We start from the raw sequence: 23,887 nt of genomic DNA, 5'->3' as shown, positions 1-23,887 counted from the left end.
CCGCTTTCCTGGCAGACTCACCACGTAGTTAACGTCCGACAGTTTTTGAACAATCCGTGCTGGGCCCTCCCACTGCACGTCGAGTTTGTTCTTTAGCGACGTGCGCAATATCATGACCTCATCGCCCACCTCAAAACGACGGGCCCTGGCTGTCCGATCATAATAAACCTTGGCCCTCTGCTGGGCCTTTGCCATTGCTTCACCTGACAACTCCTGTGCCCTTCTTAAGCGTTCGAGGAGCCTAAGCACGTACTCCACCACGACTGGGTCGTCGCCCCTGCCTTCCCACGATTCTCGAAGCATGCGAAGCGGAGATCGCAGCGAGCGACCGTACACCAGCTCAGCTGGCGAAAACCCCGTAGTCGCATGCGGCGCGGTCCTTAATGCAAACATCACCCCAGGCAGACACAACTCCCAGTCAGTTTGATGTTCAAAACACAATGCTCTCAACACGCGCTTCATGACGGAGTGGAGCTTCTCAACGGAATTCGACTGGGGGTGGTGCACTGAGCTGTGTAACAGCTTTACCCCGCACCTTTCGAGAAAGGCTGTCGTCAAAGCGCTAGTAAACACTGTGCCCTGATCTGATTGGATTTCCGCAGGAAAACCAACTCGCGCAAATATGGACAGTAGTGCATTGACTATCTCAACTGAGCTGAGTTCTTTAAGCGGCACTGCTTCAGGGAACTTTGTCGCTGGGCAGATCACAGTCAAAATGTGTCTGTACCCCGTGGCTGTTACCGGCAGAGGTCCCACTGTATCAATAACGAGCCGTCTAAAAGGCTCCGTAATGATAGGTACCAACTTCAACGGCGCCCTCGATTTGTCCCCTGGTTTGCCCACCCGCTGACAGGTGTCACATGTCTTCACAAAGTGGTCTGCGTCCCGAAAACACCCTGGCCAATAGTACTCTTGCAAGAGACGGTCCTTAGTTTTCTTAGCTCCCAGGTGTCCGGACCACGAACCCCCATGCGACAAGCGCAACAGATCCTGACGGTAGCACTGAGGCACGATCAGCTGATCGAACTCCACTCCCCTGCGGTCTAGATACTTCCGGTACAGGACCCCACCTCTTTCCACAAAGCGAGCATTTTTCTTGGCGATACCTTCCTTGACAATGCAGCGTATGTTTTCTAGGCTGCCAATCCTTCTTTTGCTCGGCTATCAAAGCCGACCGGCTGACTTTTAGCAACCTATTAAGTCCGTCTGACGTAGGCGCGATGAGCAAATCTGCAGATAGCTCTTCTAACTTTCCCGCATCGGGAATTTCCTCTCCAGTATCTGGTGCCTTTAACGCTACAGGCTCAATTTTATTCAGTTCGGGCGTGCTCTGAATATCAGCTTGCTGCGCCTCTGACCCTTTCTCATCGTTCGACAACGTCGGCCCCGCAACTACCGCCTTTGCAGCGAGCTCCCGAACCTTCGATCTGGTTAAGGCCTGAACGCTAGCCTCACCAAACAAAAGCCCCTTCTCGCGCAGGAGGTGATCGGACCTGTTCGAAAATAGGTACGGGTACTGGGGGGGCAGCATAGATGACACTGCGGCCTCCGTCTCAAGCGCTCCGAAAGGTCCTTCAATAAGCACTTTTGCTACGGGCAGACACACGCTTTGAGCTTCCACGGCTTGCTTGATCCATGCGCACTCGCCCGTGAACATATCGGGTTCTACGTAAGAGGGATGAACTACATCCATCGTAGCTGCGGAATCGCGAAGCACTCGGCACTCTTTCCCGTTCACGAGGAGGTCTCGCATGTAAGGCTCGAGAAGCTTCATGTTCTCGTCAGTGCTGCATAATGACAAAAACACGACTTTTGTTTTTGTTTCTGGACACTGCGCCGAAAAGTGACCCGGCTTCTGACACGTATAACACACGCGCACTTGCCTCGTCTCGAACCGCTTTCTGCGTTCGGCTTCGGCTGCCGCCGTCTCCTTACGTTCGGTCGGACTGCTTTCACTCGCATCCGCACTACGTGTGTCCCCCTTTGCTCTCATGGGCGTGAACTTCGGTCTCTCAAACTTGGAGCCAAATTCACCCTTTTGACCGTCCTTAGCTCCACGAGCCCGACGCGTCACAAAGTCTTCGGCTAGCTCAGCGGCTCTAGCCACCGTACTAACGTCTGGCCTATCCAAGACCCAGTACCGCACGTTCTCAGGTAACCGACTATAAAACTGTTCCAGCCCGAAACACTGCAGAACTTTCTCGTGATCACCCAACGCTTTCTCTTCTTTGAGCCACTCCTGCATGTTTGACATAAGCCTGTAGGCAAACTCTGTATATGACTCACTTTTACCTTTCTCAATTTCCCGAAACTTCCGACGGAACGCCTCCGCTGACAGCCTGTACTTTTTTAGCAGACTCGATTTCACTTTGTCGAAATCCTCTGCCTCCTCCTCTATTCAAGCGAGCGACTACGTCGGCCGCCTCGCCGGGTAACAAAGTGAGCAAGCGCTGTGGCCACGTTTCCCGAGAGAACCCCTGCTTCTCGCACGTTCGCTCAAAGTTAACCAGGAACAAACCAATGTCCTCTCCAAGCTTAAACGGCCGCATCAGGTCAGTCATTTTGAACGATACTCGTTCTCCTGCACCGTGTGCCTGACTTCCATTACGAGCGCGTTCCATCTCTATCTCGAGACGCTTCATTTCCAAAGCGTGTTGACGGTCGCGCTCTTTTTCTTGTTGCTCTCGCTCTTTCTGTTCTTTAAGTTCGCGCTCTTCTTTTTCTTTCTGTTCTTTTCGTTCACGCTCATCTTTCTCTTTCTGTTCTTTAAGTTCACGCTCCTGTCTCTCTTTCTGTTCTTTAAGTTCGCGCTCCTGTCTTTTTGCCCGCTCCTCAATGGTCTCAAGGCATTCCGCCAGCTCGTCATCCTCAGCTTCTAACTCAAGAATAGCCCTCAGCAATTCTGGTTTTCTGAGTTTGTCTGAGACATCCAGACCCAACTCTCTTGCAAGCTCCAGCAATTTCGGTTTGCGCAACGACTTCAAATCCATGGCTGCTCTGAATGCTGCTTTCTCTACTGCCTACTATTGTCTTGCCGCAAACTAACCCGGCAGCAACGACAACCACAATTACCAGCTCTGTTTCTGACACTAACAAAAGCCTGGCAAAACTCAGAAGAAAGTCCCGCACTCACCAAACCTCGCAGTCAAGAATTCAACGCAGTCGTTCCGCTGCAGGCAACCAGTCATCACACAGGGCTCGTTGCACTGCTCCCGGATGGTCGTTGTGCTGCTCAGCATATAGTCAACCGCATATCTTCGCTGCTGGCCTCCGTTGTCGCGATCTCACCGCTGGCAGACAGTTGTTGGAATCTCAGCGCTGACACCCGTTGTTGCAAATGGGTTGCAAGCCCCAAGGGTAGCGTTGGCCTGGCGGCCTGGGGCACAACTGGAAGCATCCGAAGGTCCCGGCAAAGCATGAGTCGACTGGTAACAGAACAACTTGTTTATTCTAGCATCGCAAAAGAGCGGGCGGTCAGGTCGACCGAAGTGGAGAGACGGGAGAGCACGTAACTCAACAGAAGAAATCGGAGCCTCTCTCTTGGCGTCCGGGGGCAGCTGCTCTTATACTCTCGGAGTTGAGGGCAAGAGGAAGGCCTCGTGACGAGACCACGTGACGGCGGGCACGGACAGGCTGAGAGACACGTTGAGACGAGTGTAGTGACGCATCCGCCAAGCCGGCGCCGGTGACACCTCCTCGCTTCACGCTTGGGGAGCTCCTCTCGCCGGCTGCCGCGCTTTGACAAGCGTGGGCACACACACACACACGCACACACGAAGACACGTGGCACTGAAACACGCCTGGACGCGCTTGGCGGGGAGGCTTTGCGGCAGCTCCGAACGGGCCAAAATGTCCGCCGCTTTGAACGAAGCCCCGGCGTCCGTTGCATCCGCGCCGGCTATACCGCGCGTCGTAGGCGAAACGTAACACCGTGCAGCGTCTTTGAACTTCGCACCACTAAGGCGCTTGCAACCTTCCCGCTAGATACAGACCTCAATGTGATAGTGCAAATGACGTTTTGTGATATCGCATTCGCGCATTTCTTTCCATCTCACCTGGAGCAGCATGCCACGCCTGTCGCTATAGCTAACCTTTCAACATGCGTATATAAATAATGTGTATCTCTCTCTCTCGGCACCGACGACTGCCACGTCACCGAGTCTGAACTTGTTCCCGCAATGCTGAGGACTGTTGACCGACTTTCGTTGTTCCCCAGGGAGGCCTGTACGTTCTCCACCTGATCGATTCCGTCACCTACCTGGACCTGGTGCCGTGGATCGCGTTGGCCGAAGTCCTTCTGCTAGTCAACGGATACGGTAAGCCATCGGCAATTTCGTGACCACTTTTAACCGCGCACCAAAGTGAATTGTGGGATTAGCGGGTGCGCATCTAGTATATTTATATGTGACGATAATGAGCGCACAGGTGCAGACATATATGACAAGGATGACAGAGCTTTCATATTGTTGCGTGTGGAAAGACACAGACAGAATAGGCTACTTACAGGCTATTTACACTGGAGCCAGGCAGCCAGGCCGACACTCGCTCGCGCCAAGCGCACCGACCAACTTCATCGTCGTTCTCGCGGCGGCTCGTTTCTTGAGCATCGCTCGATGATATCGTCATAATACTTATTTTGTTTATTTATTTCCTCGTTTACTTTCCACCGTGGGGACATCACATCAGATGCGCGCTTATATGAACGGCATTCGAAAATATTGATTAGTTGATAAATATGTCGTAATCTGCGACTTGAAACGGACGAAGTCAATTGGCGGCGACGAGGCAACGTGATAGGGTAACTGCCGCATATTCTTGCAGAAACGACCAATGGTTTTTCGCTTTTTTACGACGGATACATTTCTTTTGTTCTTTCGGGCTTTCTCCGCTTCCGTAACAATGTACTTAATACGGTTATTCGCTACTTTGGATACGATCATTGGTATTGCCCTCACGGTGTGCACGTGCCCTCGCTCAGTCGAGTTGCAACCGTGTTGCTCTTGCGCAGTCGAATTCGTCGCCTAACACTAACTATATATAATATAGCTGGGACGTAGTATAAGTGCTGTTCGAGCCGCCCATCGCCGCAAGCCGCACCGCACGAAAGATTGCACGTATCAAACACTTGTGCACAAATTTCGGTTTACAGTGTGTAAGGTATACACTGTGCACACAGTGTAAATGGTAATTTGTGCACAAGTGCTGGATACGTGCAATTTTTCGCGTTACCGCAAGCGTGCGGTGCGGCTTGCGGCGATGGGCGGCTCGAGCGTAAATCGGCCCTTAAGGCCGATCCACACGACGGACAAAATTGCTCTCTTAGACCGCGGTCCGCGCATCACGTGATAAGACGTCACCAGTTCGTGCGTACCGCCGTTGGCCCGCGCAAGACAGCGGCCCTCGCGGTCCAACAAATCGCCGAGGCTTTTCCGGCTTAAGTTTTGGCGGCGGACCGCATGCAAACCGCCGCAATTTCGGCGTAGCCAACGAATGTTGTCCGGCAACACAGTGTCTTCAGCCAAATCCGATCTAGTTTTCGGCTCAGCAAAAGCCAGTCAAGCCAGTCGTTTCATGTCCGCCGTTTCGCCTACACATGCGTGCAGCAGATATATTTTTTAAACACCATGTCCTCTTGGAGTGACAAGGAGGTTTTTTTATTTGGTATCCCTCGTTGAGCAGTTCCCGGCTTTGTGGGACTCGAGCCGGAATGGTAACAATGATAACACTCTAGTCGATAGTGTAGCTGGTTGGTCTGCTCTGCCGTCTGCTATGGGGGTCCGCCGTGTGGATGTGCTCTGCGCCGGACCGGACCGCGGCGGGCCGTGACGTCACATCACGTGACCAATCGGCCCGAAGACTTGGTCCGTCGTGGGGATCGGCCTTTACTTTCACAATAATCTTCAATTGTGTATGAAAAAGAATTTAGTGATTCCAGGTTCGCTGCCAGCGAGACACCGTCATAGTTGGTCGAATAGAGACACAGGTTTATTGACGACGCCTACGACGACGACGACGACGATGATGATGATGATGATGATTTATTGGCGTTCCTCTTGAAACAGGGCGGTGACAAATAGTCACCTAGCCTGCTTGGTTTAACGAGGTATACTGTGCATGTCTTTCTTTCATTCAAGCGTTTTTGTATACACCTCTACACCTCTATAAATGTTTTCCCTCAAAATTTATCGATGTATACCTTTTATCGCTACCTATGCTTGTAACGGATTCGTTTGTGTCACTTTCTTCCTCGCTTTTTTTTTTCACCAATACTCTAAACGTGTCTTGCTTAAGTCGACTGTTGACCGGTTCATCCTTCCGTCCGCTTTAAATCCAAGCGCTTCTGGAAGGTGTACGCGGCCTCCGGGTCTCACCGGGTGAATCCCTTCGCATTATTAGGATGTGCTGAGCGGTGTTAGGATCGGCCTGCAGGGGTAGTGCTCTGCAAAACTATCTCAGCCCGCTGCAGGTACTTCGATCGATCCGCGGTGGTGACGCCCTTCAGAGAACCAGCGAGGACGGCAGCGCTAACCGACCATGAACTTCCTTCGAAGAACTGGAGACTACGGCAGCAGGGCTGGCCACGTTCGGCGCTCCGCGTATTGTTGGTTGATTTGTCGGGTCTTAATAATCTCTCTGTAGCAAGAAGAGCGTCCCTAACAAAAGGGTGCTTTGCGGTACGTGGGCCCCAGGGTTCGTCACAGTCTGCTGACACTCGCGGCGACTACAGGAGAAAGGCAGCTCTGGAATTTAGAGGCGCCGGCTGGGGTCAGGCGTGACCACCTGGCTACGAGGACGCGCTCAACTCGGGTTCTGGGAATCCAAAGTGCGTACGTGTGTGTGTGAGCCCTCCTCCTCCAAAAAGGCGGGTCAACTTCGATGGCGTGGGACGCTACGAATTGGCAGTGAACTGCCGTTTCCCTACCTAGGGATCTAGGGAACACGAAGTGTTTATAAGCAGCTGTTTATCGCTGCTAGTGTGTGCCGTCGTCGTGCTCTGTGCTCGTCATCATGCTCGTAAGCTGTGTGCTGTATGCTCGTCTTGCGTGCTCCATTTGGGAGCCACGCTAGACTGTCGAATGTATCTCTTGTTTAAAATGTAAATACTGTAAATAAACCGTGTACGCCTAGTTCCTGTCAAGTTCCTCTCTACGACATTCAACCCTTGCGGCGAGATCGTCCGACAACTCTAATAGCGGTCTCCGAATGTTTACGCAGCATACACATGCCTCTTTCAAATATTTGCTCCGGTATATTTTTGTCCTTAGGCAACCAGTTCTAGCCTCAAATGGCAAGGCACTTCCCTTCGTGTTATCGTACAGATTTCCTTTCTAATGTCTTTCTTCACGTTATCACAAATATCCATAATATTTTTCGTTTTCTTTTCTTGCATCTGACTCAGGGTATTTGCTCTTCTCAATTTCTTTCTGATGACTCCTGGTTGTCTATTTACACCTTCACTTACCCTGTACCTGGTCGCCAATTTTCTTGACCTCTTTCTCCACTCTGTGTCCGCGCTTTTCAGGTACAGATACTTGTGCACTTTAGCCGCCCACTCATTTTGATCCATGTTCCTGAGTCTTTCTTCAAAACTAATCTTGCTCTGCGCTTTTCCGACTTCAAACGAGACCCAACCTATGGTTTTGCCATGGGCTCCAAAAGCCAATCGTGGCCTACCGATCATTGGTTAACTTCCAGCCAAGACGATCCGATTTTAAGCACGGAATGGCATTTGCGAACGTTAGCTCTGACACCGTTACTCCTTTCCAGATTCCACGCACCACCTCATACTTGTCGCCCACAGTGTTCTGTGTTTCATTATTGCTGCATTACGTTTCCCCTTTATTTTCAGGTTCTCTGGGTTCTCTGCTTGAGTAAGTCTTTCCTTCGTTTATGTATACGGTGATGCATTTATATTGCTTGACCATGGGTATGACTCGCTGTTGAATTGACACCACGTAATTAGTCGTCTCTTCATTAAAGATCATAGTTCCCGATTTCTTAGTGCTAAACTTAAGGCCTAGATTTGTCGTTGCGTTGCCGCACATATTGGGCACCATCTGTAAATCTCTTGCATTTTCTATTGGTAGCGCTATGTCGTCCGCATACATAAGTCTTGGGTCCTTCTGTTGCACAGTTTGTCCATTATGCATGTCTGATAAATCAAACCCTAATTCCCTGTTTTCCAGTCGTCTCTCTCTATGCCCTTTACATAAAGCGTGAACAACAATGGAGACAGAAGACATCCTTACTTCGGTCCTTGGTGAATGTCCACCATTTCGCTGCATTTTCGGCCTTCCCGTACAATTTGTAATCGGTTGTCTCTATGTATCTCCATCAGCAGCTACACGAAATCATCATTCATGCCTTCGTGCTTGAGAATATCGCATAAGAACTCCGAGTCTACATTGTCGTAGGCTTCCTTAATATATAGAAATGCTATCTATCAAGGCCTATTCTGAGCTACTGAAATCGCTATGCACTGAGTTAGCATAAACGTATCCTATAAGCGTCTGCCTGGTCTGAACCCCCATTCTGTAGTTCCTCCAGTACATCATTCTTTCTCCACCCACTTTGACAGTTCTAATGTTATGGCTTGCATCGCCATTCTATATATTACCGACGTTACTTTAACTTGTAGATGATGTCCGTCTTCCTTTCACGCCATGCAACCGGAATTTACTTCCTTTTAGTCACTTGCTCAATGGCATTATTCAGCAGTACCTTGCTCTTTAGACCGAGGTTTTTGATTAGCTGTATTGGGATTTCATCGGGTCCATGCAGCCCTGTTATTGAGGACATTTTCTTCTGCTTTTTCTCCGGTAAAATTTTTCTATGCTAAATTTTGATCTCTCGGACTTCGGTGTTGTTGCTGGATGTGTTAGGGTCTGAACTACGTCAAGTTATCCCTACTTGCGTCTCTGACGTACCGCAGCGCATCGTCTCCTTCGTTGTTACCGTCTTCATCTCTTATATAGCCGTTTACGAATTTCTAGTTCGAGCTCCGAGTGTTTTTTACATGCTTCCAGAGTCTTTTTGGCGCGCCTTTGTCTTTTTCGCGAATGTTGTGCTCCCGAATCTCACATATGCATTTCATTTCTCTAGCACAAGCTCACTCGCCGTCTTTTTCTCGGTATTTGTTCCATCTGGGGGAGCACGTTTCCTTGTAATACTAACTTTTTGGCTTCTCAATGATCCCTAGACGCCTGCTTACGCTCTTCTACAGCTTGATATAGAAGCTTGCCCTATATAGCTTGTTCCACCATTTTCGTGGTTTGCTTTTTCCGATCGAACACTTTTTTTTCCGCGTCTCATCGCCTTCTGCATAACGTCTACCAGTTCCATATATTCCCGGACTGTTGATAGGAAACGCGTGCATTTTCTTCTCCGCGTTTTTTGCGATCTTTCTTATCTGCTCTTCATTTAATTTTAGGATTTTAGGAGGTCTGATGCTATTGGTTCGTGTTTTGCGTTAGTATCTCTGCCAAATTTTTAAGTTAAACGTTTATGATCACCACAAAGGCTTATCTTTTCCACGTTCATCTATCATCATTTCATCTAGTCATTCGTAGACCGTTTATGAGGCTAAGGCGTAGTCGATACATGACTCTCTGTTTGCATATTGCCACGTTACCTGTCCGTGACACTTATTCCTCTTGTCAGCTACTATAAGGTTCCGTTCATCGCACAGATCCAGCACTCGAGAACCGTTGTAACCCGTATAAGCGTCTAAAGCATCCATGTGCGCACTTACATCTGCTAAAACCACATTTCTTTAACTCATTCATATCGCTTCTAATGCAATCGATAAATTATTTATTTTTATCTATCCTATCGCTACCTGTCCATAGGTAAGCCACTCCAAGCCACGTCTTCTTGGCTTCCCATGTGCCGCTAATTCATAAATACTCCTTACATGTGTCTTTTACCCTTTGCCACTTCATACCTCGCCTAATGAGCATGCTTACGTCTTTCCTTGATCCTGTCATTTTGTTGCACCACTCCCATACAAAAGTGTCAATAACAGGCGGCTGCTCCAAATCCCGTACATGCGTTTTGGTCAAGGCGTACACGCTAATAGCTTCGTCATTCAGCTGCGTTTCAATTTCCAGCCATTTGTCCTGCTTGCGACCACTCTGCACGTCTATGTAAAAAAATTTACCGTCTCTATATTGATTCTTTGTGCTTCTTTTCTTAACTCTTTGGGGTCTAATCGTGCTCCTCGCTGGCGTGTCGCTACATTCAATACTTACTCTTCCTCCTCTATTGTCTGGGGCCCGTCTAAAGAGCTACTGCCCGTGCCGCGAATCCACGTACGTCCGACCGGTGTTGCTACACCGTAGGTAAATATGTATGACGTCACGCACAAAGGTACCTATACGCGGCCTGCTTGATGCAACTCTCCGTTGATGTGAATGACCGTAAAATTCACTGCCTTAGCTAGCGTCCAAATTTTCCTGTTTACTGCAAGCTCGGCCCTTTCAATTGCGTACCGCTGCCTTTCAACCTCTGGCACGTGCACGCTGCAATTTGCACTTTCTTTGAAACATTCCACAGATCGGTAACTCCTTTAGCTATTGCTTCGCGATCCCTGTCCCTCGTCCTTGTAGTACGTCAATCACTCCGCCCATTATCACCACTACGTGCCTATTCTCCATCGTGTCCCACTTGTGTTCCAATTGGCTTTCGATATAACTTCCCTAATCGGTTTTCCCGGAAGCGCGCTCATCTGGGCTCACCCGCCTGCATCGACCCTCTCTATTATCACCGGTTCTACTTTACGCATGCTTGAACGTCTCAGCTAGCTTATCCTTATCCTGCTCTAGACGGCCTAGTCGCGACCCCAGCACACACACCCTACAGGTAAAATGTGCCCTGTTTGCATCGCATACTGACTTAAACCTCGTTTCTTCCAACGCGTACGAACGCTCGCACTCAGAACAGCGAACTGCTGGTTTCCTCCTAGTACCGGCCATTATCTTGTGCTAACAAGGCCTCGTACCAAAGTGACCCTAATTGTAGAAAAAAATTACACGCCGAATACCCTGTAGGATTTATTTAAATGAAGCGCAAATACCTGCTACTAATCACCTACTATTTCGTCGTCGTATGCTGCTGTGTTTGGTGTAATTGCGAGAAACACCGCGAAATAATCCAGCATGAGACGACGATGACTTCGTACGTAGGCATAGTCGATGACGCTGCTTCCTCTCGATGTGAACCATTATCAACCGTGATCAACTACACGCCGCCGGCGGCTACGTATGGCGCGGCCGCGCGGGCCCTATCTTGAAAGCGTTCTGCGATGGGAACAGAGTTCGCCGAGTGCTGATAGCTTCGTGTGCGCTACGTTCTCGCCGCTTAGTTCGAGTTGAAGCGAGAGGCAGCACGAAGGTCAATTCGCTCGCTGCTGCGGGTCCTATCTTGAAAGCGATCGTCTTGACGGACGGGCGTGTTTCAGGCACAAAAATGCTTACGCATTACGAAACTTATCGCTTTGGCGCGCTGCTCCTCCTGCGCTGAGAAGGCACTTGCAAACGGCGCGGCTGTTTGCTTTGGCGTAACTCGAGAGAGTGACGCCGAAGTGACATTTTGCCATTACAGCGCCGTCCAGCGCCATGCTGGTAAGTGGGCTATAGGGTCTACAGCGAACGTGATGTAATTGCCGACGAGTGGCAAGTTTTCGCGTTTTCCTGAGAGGTCTCAACAAGCGTTTTGCGTTTGGAAAACTTCTTAGCGTGCCGTCACTAAGCTTTGAGCTTTGATATAGCCGCAGTATCGAACGACGATGGGCTTAGAGGCGCTGCCACAGCTGTGCCCGCGATCGGAATAGGAAGCGAGTCAAGTCTGAGCATTACATTGTCGACACGTAGCATATGTGAAACGTGTTATTATTGTATGACTAGCCCTGAACTCTATTAAGGTATCACTTAGGTGACAACAATCACAGGTGTATCCGTGTGCCATGCGGTGTGCCGCACCTGTACATCGCCATCGGGGTTACTTGCGAAGCTCCGAGGAAACATGTTTTCCTAGCTTTCGTGCTGCTGAATGTTTCGCGGTACAATTCTTTAAGCATTGTTTACCTGGCACACGGGCATCAATCTTTACAAAATAAAACTGTAATATAACTCCATCGGAAGGGTCTTTAACGTGGGGCACGCGATAAAATGACCAGGTGACAGTGGCCGCGAATACGTCGCGCGATCAACCAGACCCACGTGACGAGTTGAAAGGATATGCGCACTTTTAGCTCGTAGGTTGTGTCTGAGCAAGGGTACCTCGCCGACTCAAGAATGCTGAAAAACGCATAACTACTTTCTGCAACAGCAACTTTGTTCATGCGAAAGCATTGTATGTCCCATGAGGCAGAAAAGTCTGCGCTGCCCGCAACGAGTGGTAGCAAAGATTACCATCATCAGTGGCGTCATCAGCGTCTTGTGTGATGTCAGTAGCAATACAGAATTTAAGTTAGAAAAAGTTAGAGTAAGGTGACTTGAGGTGGAGTAAACTGAATGAATGGGAATTAAAGTGGATTTAAGTAGATTAAGGCTGGCACAAATTAGAGCAAGGTGGATTATGGTGGCTTAAAATTGATTGAAGTGGATTAAGGTTGGTACAAATTAGAGCAAGGTGGATTAATGTTGGTACAAACTAGAGCAGGGTGGATTAAGGCAGAGATTTGAAGGACGTATTATGGACGTGCCCAATTAATTAGGGAAGTCATAATTATTTCGCACTCAAATCATGTAACGATACCGAAGTGACTCAATTTTACAGTGAAGCTGTGTACCTCTAACGTCGAAGGAAATTATCGTGTCGTTGGCGTGCTAAGCAAAAAACTCCTCATAGGTGGGTCGATCCCGGAGAAAGTGCAATGCCGGGACGACCCGCGGCGGAGGTGAAGCAGACGTTAAGCACTCCCCATATGTGGGCCGATCCCGAAGATAGTGCAATGCTGGCCCTACCCGCGGCGAGGCGGCGGAGGTGAAGCAAAGCACTCTCCATATGTGGACCGATCCCGAAGGTAGTGCAATGCCGGGCCGACCCGAGGCGGAGGTGAAGCAGACGTTAAGCACTCCCCATATGTGGACCGATCCCGAAGATAGTGCAATGCTGGCCCTACCCGCGGCGGAGGTGAAGCAGGCGTTTAGCACTCCCCATACGTGGGCCGATCCCGAAAATTGTGCAATGCCGGGCTGACCCGTGGCGGAGGTGAAGCAGGCGTTAAGCACTCCCCATATGTGGGCCGATAACGAAGGTAGTGCAATGCTGGCCCTACCCGCGGCGAGGCGGCGGAGGTGAAGCAGGCGTTAAGCACTCCCCATATGTGGGCCGATCCCGAAGGTAGTGCAATGCCGGGCCGACCCGAGGCGGAGGTGAAGCAGACGTTAAGCACTCCCCATATGTGGGCCGATCCCGAAGATAGTGCAATGCTGGCCCTACCCGCGGCGAGGCGGCGGAGGTGAAGCAGGCGTTAAGCACTCCCCATATGTGGCCCGATCCCGAAGGTAGTGCAATGCCGGGCCGACCCGAGGCAGAGGTGAAGCAGACGTTAAGCACTCCCCATATGTAGGCCGATCCCGAAGATAGTGCAATGCCGGGCCGACCCGTGGCGGAGGTGAAGCAGGCGTTAAGCACTCCCCATATGTGGGCCGATCCCGAAGATAGTGCAATGCTGGCCCTACCCGCGGCGAGGCGGCGGAGGTGAAACAGGCGTTAAGCACTCCCCATATGTGGCCCGATCCCGAAGGTAGTGCAATGCCGGGCCGACCCGAGGCGGAAGTGAAGCAGACGTTAAGCACTCCCCATATGTAGGCCGATCCCGAAGATAGTGCAATGCCGGGCCGACCCGTGGCGGAGGTGAAGCAGGCGTTAAGCACTCCCCATATGTGGGCCGATCCCGAAGGTAGTGCAATGCCGGGCCGACCCGAGGCGGAGGTGAAGCAGACGTTAAGCACTCCCCATATGTGGGCCGATCCCGAAGATACTGCAATGCTGGCCCTACCCGCGGCGGAGGTGAAGCAGGCGTTAAGCACTCTCCATATGCGGGCCGATCCCGAAGGTAGTGCAATGCCGGGCCGACCCGCGGCGGAGGTGAAGCAGGCGTTAAGCACTCCCCATATGTGGGCCGATACCGAAGATAGTGCAATGCCGGGCCGACCCGCGGCGGAGGTGAAGCAGGCGTTAAGAGGAAGCTTTAACTCGGGCCCAACTCCGATGCGGCCTAGTCAAATACACGTAAAACGCAAAAACGCTTTTCAGAGATAACCCCTGCACCGATTTAATGAAATCTGTTGCATTTGAGAGAGAAAGATTCTAGTGACAGTTGGAAGCGGAAATTCGATTTAAGGCTTGAATGTTGTTAAACAGATTTTAAGACATTCGACACTTGGAAAAAAATAAGTACACGAAGTTTACGAATTCATAGTTCTGCATCAAGAACAGATATCGCGTATCTGTAAATGGCATCCATTAGATCATTCAAAGCGGACAAATTCTATGCGTCATTTTACATATTACGTGAATTTGCTACGTTGGTTACAAGAGTTCTGCAAAAGATGTATTTCCATATTACTAAATTTATTTATATTCATATGTAACATATCAATTTTGTCCGCTTTAGATGTACTATTAGATGCAATTCACAGAATTGTATATCATTTTCGTTGTTGAGTTACTGAGTTGTAAATTTGATAGTTTCGTTTTCTGAAAATTTTTGATATTTGCCAATCTTTAATAAAAAATGGGCGACCTAACTCAAGAATTCGAAACCAGCAGTCACTAGATTTAAAATTTTTCTTTTAAATGCAACAAACCTCGTCAAATTTGATGCAATGGTTGCCGAGAAAAACGAATTCTCGCCAAGGGAACTGTTGTTGATCGTGCATACATCATGTTACGCTGCTGCGCGTGCCGACAGCTTATTGCTGACGGCTGTCCGTCGATACGCTCTTCTGAGTGTGCTTTTGTCTTTCATCTTGGACCCTGTAGTGGCGTTTCGGAGGATACACACAAATCGAAACGAGGAAACGCATATAAATCCTGGAAGTGTGAGTCATGCGAGGGTGGCAGTAAATCCCATATTGCACGTGAAGAACAGCCGTCCGATCGAGAGCTAATCACTCGGCTTCTTGCAATGGAAAGTAAGCTTGACTCTCTCCTGGCCCTGTCTGCCAAGCTTGAGCCTCTTGAATCATCCGTCCAACTACTCTCTGATAAGTTTGACGACTTTCAAACACGTCTTCTTGCCCAAGAAAAGTTAACCAAGGATGTTACGAAGCGAGTCGAACAGTTCGAGAAGAGGGAAGGGGCCAGGGAAATTGCACAGCTCAGTCTGGACGTACGTAATCTAGAGTGGCGCAGCCGTCGTCCGAGCATTGAATTTCACGGCATCGTGGAGTCTGATGACGAAGATTTGATGAAGAAAGTTAACGATATAGGCGCGACACTGGAGCTTAAGCCACTGTGCTCGAGCGACATAACTGCCTTACACAGGCTTCCTGTTAAGCCGGGTAAAACACGAGGCGTAATTGTTAGCTTCGAAGAGTCAGAAATTCGCGACGCTTGGCTGGAAAAAAGGGAAGGCGTTACGAGACGCTAATACCGACATGTTTATCTGCGAAAATCTGACTCGGTTCTCTCGTGCTCTTCTGGCAAGTGCAAAATGCTGGGCGAAGGAATCTGGCTACGCGTTCGTTTGGCACGCGAATGGAAAAGTGCTTGTAAGAAAACAGACCGGCGCACGTGCATTTGTTGTCCGTGATAAGGATGATCTTGCAAACCTGAAATGATAGCATAGTCCTCTTTTACACTTCCAAGAAAGCGCCACTCCATTCATGTCAAATATCGCTTATCATACTATGCAGCTGGAGGATGAGCAAACGCTTTCTTTATTTCATTTGAACTGCCAAAGCTTGCGTAATAAATTTGATGAGGTTAATTATTTTTATCGAGCCTAAACCATGAATTCAATTTTATTTGCTTTAGTGAGACATGGTTCACACCGGATGATTGTTTTTTACTACCGGGATATGACTGTGCGTCATGTCAGCCTGTCGTTCATTGAAGCGCGGAGGTGGCGTTGCCCTGTATGTCCGTTCGGATATGCCGTACCAAATTCCACCAAATTATAATATTGTGAACGAAAATTTTGAGTGTGTTTTTATTCACGGCTGTAACATAGTTCTTGCTGTCGTGTACCGACCGCCATCTGGGTGTATAAGTGAATTTATGCAGTTTGCAGGAGGAGTATTTGTGCGTAGTATTGAAATCAACCGCGAATGTGGCGGTTTTGTCGGTGACTTTAACATATATGCTTCTGAAAATAATGCTACCTTCTTGCATATCAGAGAACGTTTCGAATCATATGGTTGTTCAAATGTAATTAACGAGCCTACCCGTGTCACCTCAAGTACTGAAACGATATTGGACCTGTGTATTGCAAGCTTTTGCCCTGATGAAGTTAAGTCAGGTGCAATCACTTGTGATCTTACCGGTCATTTACCAATTTATTGTCTAATATCATCGAAACAAAAGCGTACATTAGAAAAAGAAACTCTGGTTAGAGACTACTCGGAGCAAAACATATTAAGGTTTAAAGAACTCATGGAACAACAGAAATGGGATAGTGTCATAAAAGAAAACGATCCAAATGTTGCTTATAATGTATTTCTGAAGTGTTTTACTTCTGCCTACAATGCCTCCTTTCCGCTAAAAGCTCCTAAAGTACACAAAAGAACTAGAAAACCTTGGATATCGCATGAATTATATACCAGAATTAAACACAGGCAGAGACTTTTCCAGAAGTTCTTAGACAGAAGATGTGAAGGTGATATTCAAATATTTAAGAAAGTGAGGACCAAATTAAGTGCTGATATCAGAAAAGCAAAACGAGAATTCTACATGAAAAAATTTTCTGAAATTGTGGAAAATTCTCGTCTTCTATGGAAAGAGATCCGGGACATTATAGGCAAGACAAGTTCGCCAAAACGTGTTTTGTATGAAAGTGAGTCCATGAGTGACATCGACGTCGCAAACTTGTTTAACGAACGCTTTATTAATGTGGGTGCTTCCGCAGATGACCGCGCTAAAATACCTTGCGAATATTTTGTGAAAACACACTGTGAAAATACTATATTTATGTCACCCACTGATCAATATGAGATAACTGATGTCATATTGGCTACGATGTCATATTGGCTTTAAAAAACGGTTGCGCCGCTGGAGCTGACGATATTAAAGCTAGACCACTGAAAGCTGTCGCGCAGATGGTAAGCATCCCCCTTGTGCACATTCTCAACCTTATTCTTTCAACCGCAGTGTTCCCAAACGCAATGAAGCAAGCCCGTGAGGCCGTAATACATAAAGGTGGTTCCGTTAAAGACAAGAACAATTACAGTCCAATATCAGTGCTTCCTATCTTTGCAAAGATAGCGGAGAACATAATACATAAAATACTTTCTGGCTTTCTGACGGCAAACAATATAATAGTGTCACGTGGTGGTGACGCTAAGAACACAGTGGCAATACTGTGAAAGGCAAAACTAGATTTTATTGGGCGAACCTGTGCCCACAAAACAGGCTACACTTATAGCACAACGAAAGCGGCGAACACAGTCGGCGATCGTCGAAAATCTGATCAGCGGGTCAAGCGCGTCGGCTTTTATAGAGCAGTCGTCGAATGTTCCAGACTAATCGTTCGGACCCGCGTGCCTTCCACAAAGTTCTACACCATTCGCGTCAGGTGATGAAATCAGATAACATAAGGTTCGGCGACAACAGACAACGGATAGAAGCATCGATAACTTTCCAGAAACGTCGGATACATGCAGGCACGTCCGTCGCTGTGCGATTACAGTTGTTAAGCGGCGAAACGTGGTCGCCCGATAACGATAAGTACACGTGTCAATAGTAAGCGAACAATTCGGGTTTAGGAAAAACAAGTCGTCTGAAAGTGCACTTCTTGAAATAAAGGAGCACATACTAGACAACATTGAAAGAAAAATAGTTACCCTGGGAATATTTTTGGATTTTAGGAAGGCTTTTGACTGCATGTGTCCAACACGATGTGCTCTTAAAGAAATTGTCATCGTATGCAATACGCGGCAAAGCTTGGTCTTTGATAAAAAGCTACTTAACTTCGAGAGCTCAATTTACATGCATAAATGGCGTAAACTCGGACTTAAAACGTAAAATTTGGCCTACCGCAGGGATCATTACTAGGACCAACGTCATTTTTATTATACATTAACGATATTGTAAACATTAACAAAAATACAGTTATATTTTATATGCAGACGATACGAATGCATTCTTCTCAGGTGCTCATGTAAGAGAGGTATTTCATCGAGCTAACGAACGGCTAACAGGTCTGGATTTGTGGCTTCAACCTAATTGACTTTAATTAAACATCAGTAAAACGAAATATTTACTCTTCCGGCCGCGAGGATACCACCCGACTGTAAACTTAGATTTAAAATTTCAGAACGTTACCATCGAACAATCTGTATCAGTTAGATTTTTGGGGGTGACATTTCAAGAAAACCTCTCATGGACGCCTCACGTTGACAAGCTCCAAAGTGAGCTAGGGCGAGCTGTTGGAATCTTAAATAAAGTAAGGTATTATATCCCGTCTGGGGTGGAAAGGCAGATATACTACGCGCTTATTCATTCCCGGTTATGTTACTGTTTCTTAGTATGGTCAACAACGACTAAAACCAACCTAGACGGTCTTTTTTTCTTGCAAAAGCGAGCGGTGCGTGCAATCGGAAATTTAGAAGTTTCTGAAGACACTATACACCCTTTCTTAAATCAAATAAAATACTGCCTATTCATAAATTGTATAAATATAAACTGGCCCTAGAAATATTGCATCAGCACCAAACAACACCTTTCCAAACCGAATATCAAGTGAAACCTGGTCCGTACTGCCTACAAAATAATTTAATACCCAGGCCACGTTCTCGCACACAATATGGCGATCAAAAACTAAGTTTTATGATACGAATATCCGGAAATAGCTGAAGCACTCGCTACAGCTACCTCAGTGCACATTTTCAGAAAAATGCTCAGAAATCTTTTCCTTAACACAGACTCAAAATTGTGCCCGACTGATCCCAGTTGGTTTCCGCTTACTCTGTGTCTTGACTTTTTATTGTGAAAGTCCGATATATTTTCTGTACCCGGACGACTGTTGTTTCGACATACCTGTACAATGTATCTGATTGCATCTGTATTTATGTTATTGATGTAACAAAAAAAAAAGGGAGAACATCACTTATTGAAGTTTGTTTTACCGTGTTTCACATTGCGGCTATTGTATTCTATACTTTTTGTTATTAATTTATGTGCTTGTGTGACCGCAGCTGCCAAGCGTGGCGAGGCCCAATCAGGCACGTTCAGTGCCTTTTGTCGCGTCCCCCAAGGCATTTCTGTAAAGAAAGTCTTGAATGAATGAATAAAGAACATGTATTTAGATAGGAGCACCCGAGCTAAAGGTTCCCTTTTAGCACTCCCCATATGTGGGCCGATCCCGAAGATAATGCAATGCCGGGCCGACCCGCGGCGGAGGTGAAGCAGGCGTTAAGCACTCCCCATATGCGGGCCGATCCCGAAGATAGTGCAATACCGGCCCTACCCGCGGCGGAGGTGAAGCAGGCGTTAAGCACTCCCCATACGTGGGCCGATCCCGAAGCTAATGCAATGCCGGGCCGACCCGCGGCGGAGGTGAAGCAGGCGTTAAGCACTCCCCATATGCGGGCCGATCCCGAAGATGATGCATTACCGGGCCGACCCGCGGCGGAGGTGAAGCAGGCGTTAAGCACTCCCCATATGCGGGCCGATCCCGAAGATACTGCAATACCGGCCCTACCCGCGGCGGAGGTGAAGCAGGCGTTAAGCACTCCCCATACGTGGGCCGATTCCGAAGATAATGCAATGCCGGGCCGACCCGCGGCGGAGGTGAAGCAGGCGTTAAGCACTCCCCATATGCGGGCCGATACCGAAGATAATGCAATACCGGCCCTACCCGCGGCGGAGGTAAAGCAGGCGTTAAGCACTCCCCATACGTGGGCCGATTCCGAAGATAATGCAATGCCGGGCCGACCCGCGGCGGAGGTGAAGCAGGCGTTAAGCACTCCCCATATGCGGGCCGATACCGAAGATAGTGCAATACCGGCCCTACCCGCGGCGGAGGTGAAGCAGGCGTTAGGCACTCCCCATACGTGGGCCGATTCCGAAGATAATGCAATGCCGGGCCGACCCGCGGCGGAGGTGGAGCAGGCGTTAAGCACTCCCCATATGTGGGCCGATCCCGAAGATGGTGCAATACCGGCCCTACCTGCGGCGGAGTTGAAGCAGGAGTTAAGCACTCCCCATACGTGGGCCGATTCCGAAGATAATGCAATGCCGGGCCGAGCCGCGGCGGAGGTGAAGCAGGCGTTAAGCACTCCCTATATGCGGGCCGATCCCGAAGATGATGCAATACCGGCCCTACCCGCGGCGGAGGTGAAGCAGGCGTTAAGCACTCCCCATACGTGGGCCGATTCCGAAGATAATGCAATGCCGGGCCGACCCGCGGCGGAGGTGAAGCAGGCGTTAAGCACTCCCTATATGCGGGCCGATCCCGAAGATGATGCAATACCGGCCCTACCCGCGGCGGAGGTGAAGCAGGAGTTAAGCACTCCCCATATGCGGGCCGATCCCGAAGATGATGCATTACCGGGCCGACCCGCGGCGGAGGTGAAGCAGGCGTTAAGCACTCCCCATATGCGGGCCGATCCCGAAGATGATGCATTACCGGGCCGACCCGCGGCGGAGGTGAAGCAGGCGTTAAGCACTCCCCATACGTGGGCCGATTCCGAAGATAATGCAATGCCGGGCCGACCCGCGGCGGAGGTGAAGCAGGCGTTAAGCACTCCCCATATGCGGGCCGATCCCGAAGATGATGCAATACCGGCCCTACCCGCGGCGGAGGTGAAGCAGGCGTTAAGCACTCCCCATACGTGGGCCGATTCCGAAGATAATGCAATGCCGGGCCGACCCGCGGCGGAGGTGAAGCAGGCGTTAAGCACTCCCCATATGCGGGCCGATCCCGAAGATGATGCAATACCCGCCCTACCCGCGGCGGAGGTGAAGCAGGCGTTAAGCACTCCCCATACGTGGGCCGATTCCGAAGTTAATGCAATGCCGGGCCGACCCGCGGCGGATGTGAAGCAGGCGTTAAGCACTCCCCATATGCGGGCCGATCCCGAAGATGATGCAATACCGGCCCTACCCGCGGCGGAGGTGAAGCAGGCGTTAAGCACTCCCCATACGTGGGCCGATTCCGAAGATAATGCAATGCCGGGCCGACCCGCGCTGGAGGTGAAGCAGGCGTTAAGCACTCCCCATATGCGGGCCGGTTCCGAAGATGATGCAATACCGGCCCTACCCGCGGCGGAGGTGAAGCAGGAGTTAAGCACTCCCCATACGTGGGCCGATTCCGAAGATAATGCAATGCCGGGCCGACCCGCGGCGGAGGTGAAGCAGGCGTTAAGCACTCCCCATATGCGGGCCGATCCCGAAGATGATGCAATACCGGCCCTACCCGCGGCGGAGGTGAAGCAGGCGTTAAGCACTCCCCATACGTGGGCCGATTCCGAAGATAATGCAATGCCGGGCCGACCCGCGGCGGAGGTGAAGCAGGTGTTAAGCACTCCCCATATGCGGGCCGATCCCGAAGATGATGCAATACCGGCCCTACCCGCGGCGGAGGTGAAGCAGGCGTTAAGCACTCCCCATACGTGGGCCGATTCCGAAGTTAACGCAATGCCGGGCCGACCCGCGGCGGAGGTGAAGCAGGCGTTAAGCACTCCCCATATGCGGGCCGATCCCGAAGTTGATGCAATACCGGCCCTACCCGCGGCGGAGGTGAAGCAGGCGTTAAGCACTCCCCATACGTGGGCCGATTCCAAAGCTAATGCAATGCCGGGCCGACCCGCGGCGGAGGTGAAGCAGGCGTTAAGCACTCCCCATACGTGAGCCGATCCCGTAGATAGTGCAATACCGGCCCTACCCGCGGCGGAGGTGAAGCAGGCGTTAAGCACTCCCCATACGTGGGCCGATTCCGAAGATAATGCAATGCCGGGCCGACCCGCGGCGGAGGTGAAGCAGGCGTTAAGCACTCCCCATATGCGGGCCGATCCCGAAGATGATGCAATACCGGCCCTACCCGCGGCGGCGGTGAAGCAGGCGTTAAGCACTCCCCATACGTGGGCCGATTCCGAAGATAATGCAATGCCGGGCCGACCCGCGGCGGAGGTGAAGCAGGCGTTAAGCACTCCCCATACGTGAGCCGATCCCGAAGATAGTGCAATACCGGCCCTACCCGCGGCGGAGGTGAAGCAGGCGTTAAGCACTCCCCATACGTGGGCCGATTCCGAAGATAATGCAATACCGGCCCTACCTGCGGCGGAGGTGAAGCAGGAGTTAAGCACTCCCCATACGTGGGCCGATTCCGAAGATAATGCAATGCCGGGCCGAGCCGCGGCGGAGGTGAAGCAGGCGTTAAGCACTCCCTATATGCGGGCCGATCCCGAAGATGATGCAATACCGGCCCTACCCGCGGCGGAGGTGAAGCAGGCGTTAAGCACTCCCCATACGTGGGCCGATTCCGAAGATAATGCAATGCCGGGCCGACCCGCGGCGGAGGTGAAGCAGGCGTTAAGCACTCCCTATATGCGGGCCGATCCCGAAGATGATGCAATACCGGCCCTACCCGCGGCGGAGGTGAAGCAGGAGTTAAGCACTCCCCATATGCGGGCCGATCCCGAAGATGATGCATTACCGGGCCGACCCGCGGCGGAGGTGAAGCAGGCGTTAAGCACTCCCCATATGCGGGCCGATCCCGAAGATGATGCATTACCGGGCCGACCCGCGGCGGAGGTGAAGCAGGCGTTAAGCACTCCCCATACGTGGGCCGATTCCGAAGATAATGCAATGCCGGGCCGACCCGCGGCGGAGGTGAAGCAGGCGTTAAGCACTCCCCATATGCGGGCCGGTTCCGAAGATGATGCAATACCGGCCCTACCCGCGGCGGAGGTGAAGCAGGCGTTAAGCACTCCCCATACGTGGGCCGATTCCGAAGATAATGCAATGCCGGGCCGACCCGCGGCGGAGGTGAAGCAGGCGTTAAGCACTCCCCATATGCGGGCCGATCCCGAAGATGATGCAATACCGGCCCTACCCGTGGCGGAGGTGAAGCAGGCGTTAAGCACTCCCCATACGTGGGCCGATTCCGAAGATAATGCAATGCCGGGCCGACCCGCGGCGGAGGTGAAGCAGGCGTTAAGCACTCCCCATGTGCGGGCCGATCCCGAAGATGGTGCAATACCGGCCCTACCTGCGGCGGAGGTGAAGCAGGAGTTAAGCACTCCCCATACGTGGGCCGATTCCGAAGATAATGCAATGCCGGGCCGACCCGCGGCGGAGGTGAAGCAGGCGTTAAGCACTCCCCATATGCGGGCCGATCCCGAAGATGATGCAATACCGGCCCTACCCGCGGCGGAGGTGAAGCAGGCGTTAAGCACTCCCCATACGTGGGCCGATTCCGAAGATAATGCAATGCCGGGCCGACCCGCGGCGGAGGTGAAGCAGGTGTTAAGCACTCCCCATATGCGGGCCGATCCCGAAGATGATGCAATACCGGCCCTACCCGCGGCGGAGGTGAAGCAGGCGTTAAGCACTCCCCATACGTGGGCCGATTCCGAAGTTAACGCAATGCCGGGCCGACCCGCGGCGGAGGTGAAGCAGGCGTTAAGCACTCCCCATATGCGGGCCGATCCCGAAGTTGATGCAATACCGGCCCTACCCGCGGCGGAGGTGAAGCAGGCGTTAAGCACTCCCCATA

General features: G+C 50.6%; 1 protein-coding gene across 2 annotated transcripts in view; it reads left to right on the top strand.

Moving 5' to 3' along the window:
• The window catches only part of LOC126537905 (sodium-dependent noradrenaline transporter-like), a 69,383-nt gene that overhangs the window by 36,980 nt on the left and 8,516 nt on the right, over positions 1-23,887 (top strand). For both annotated transcript variants that reach the window (XM_050185008.3, XM_050185009.3), the window contains exon 11: positions 4,217-4,316. In XM_050185008.3, the coding sequence (XP_050040965.1) occupies positions 4,217-4,316 (100 nt within the window). The remainder of the gene's footprint in view (positions 1-4,216; positions 4,317-23,887) is intronic.

Source organism: Dermacentor andersoni, chromosome 4 (genome assembly GCF_023375885.2).
Source record: "Dermacentor andersoni chromosome 4, qqDerAnde1_hic_scaffold, whole genome shotgun sequence".
NCBI lineage: Eukaryota > Metazoa > Arthropoda > Arachnida > Ixodida > Ixodidae > Dermacentor > Dermacentor andersoni.
This window is presented reverse-complemented; position numbering and strand designations above follow the sequence as displayed.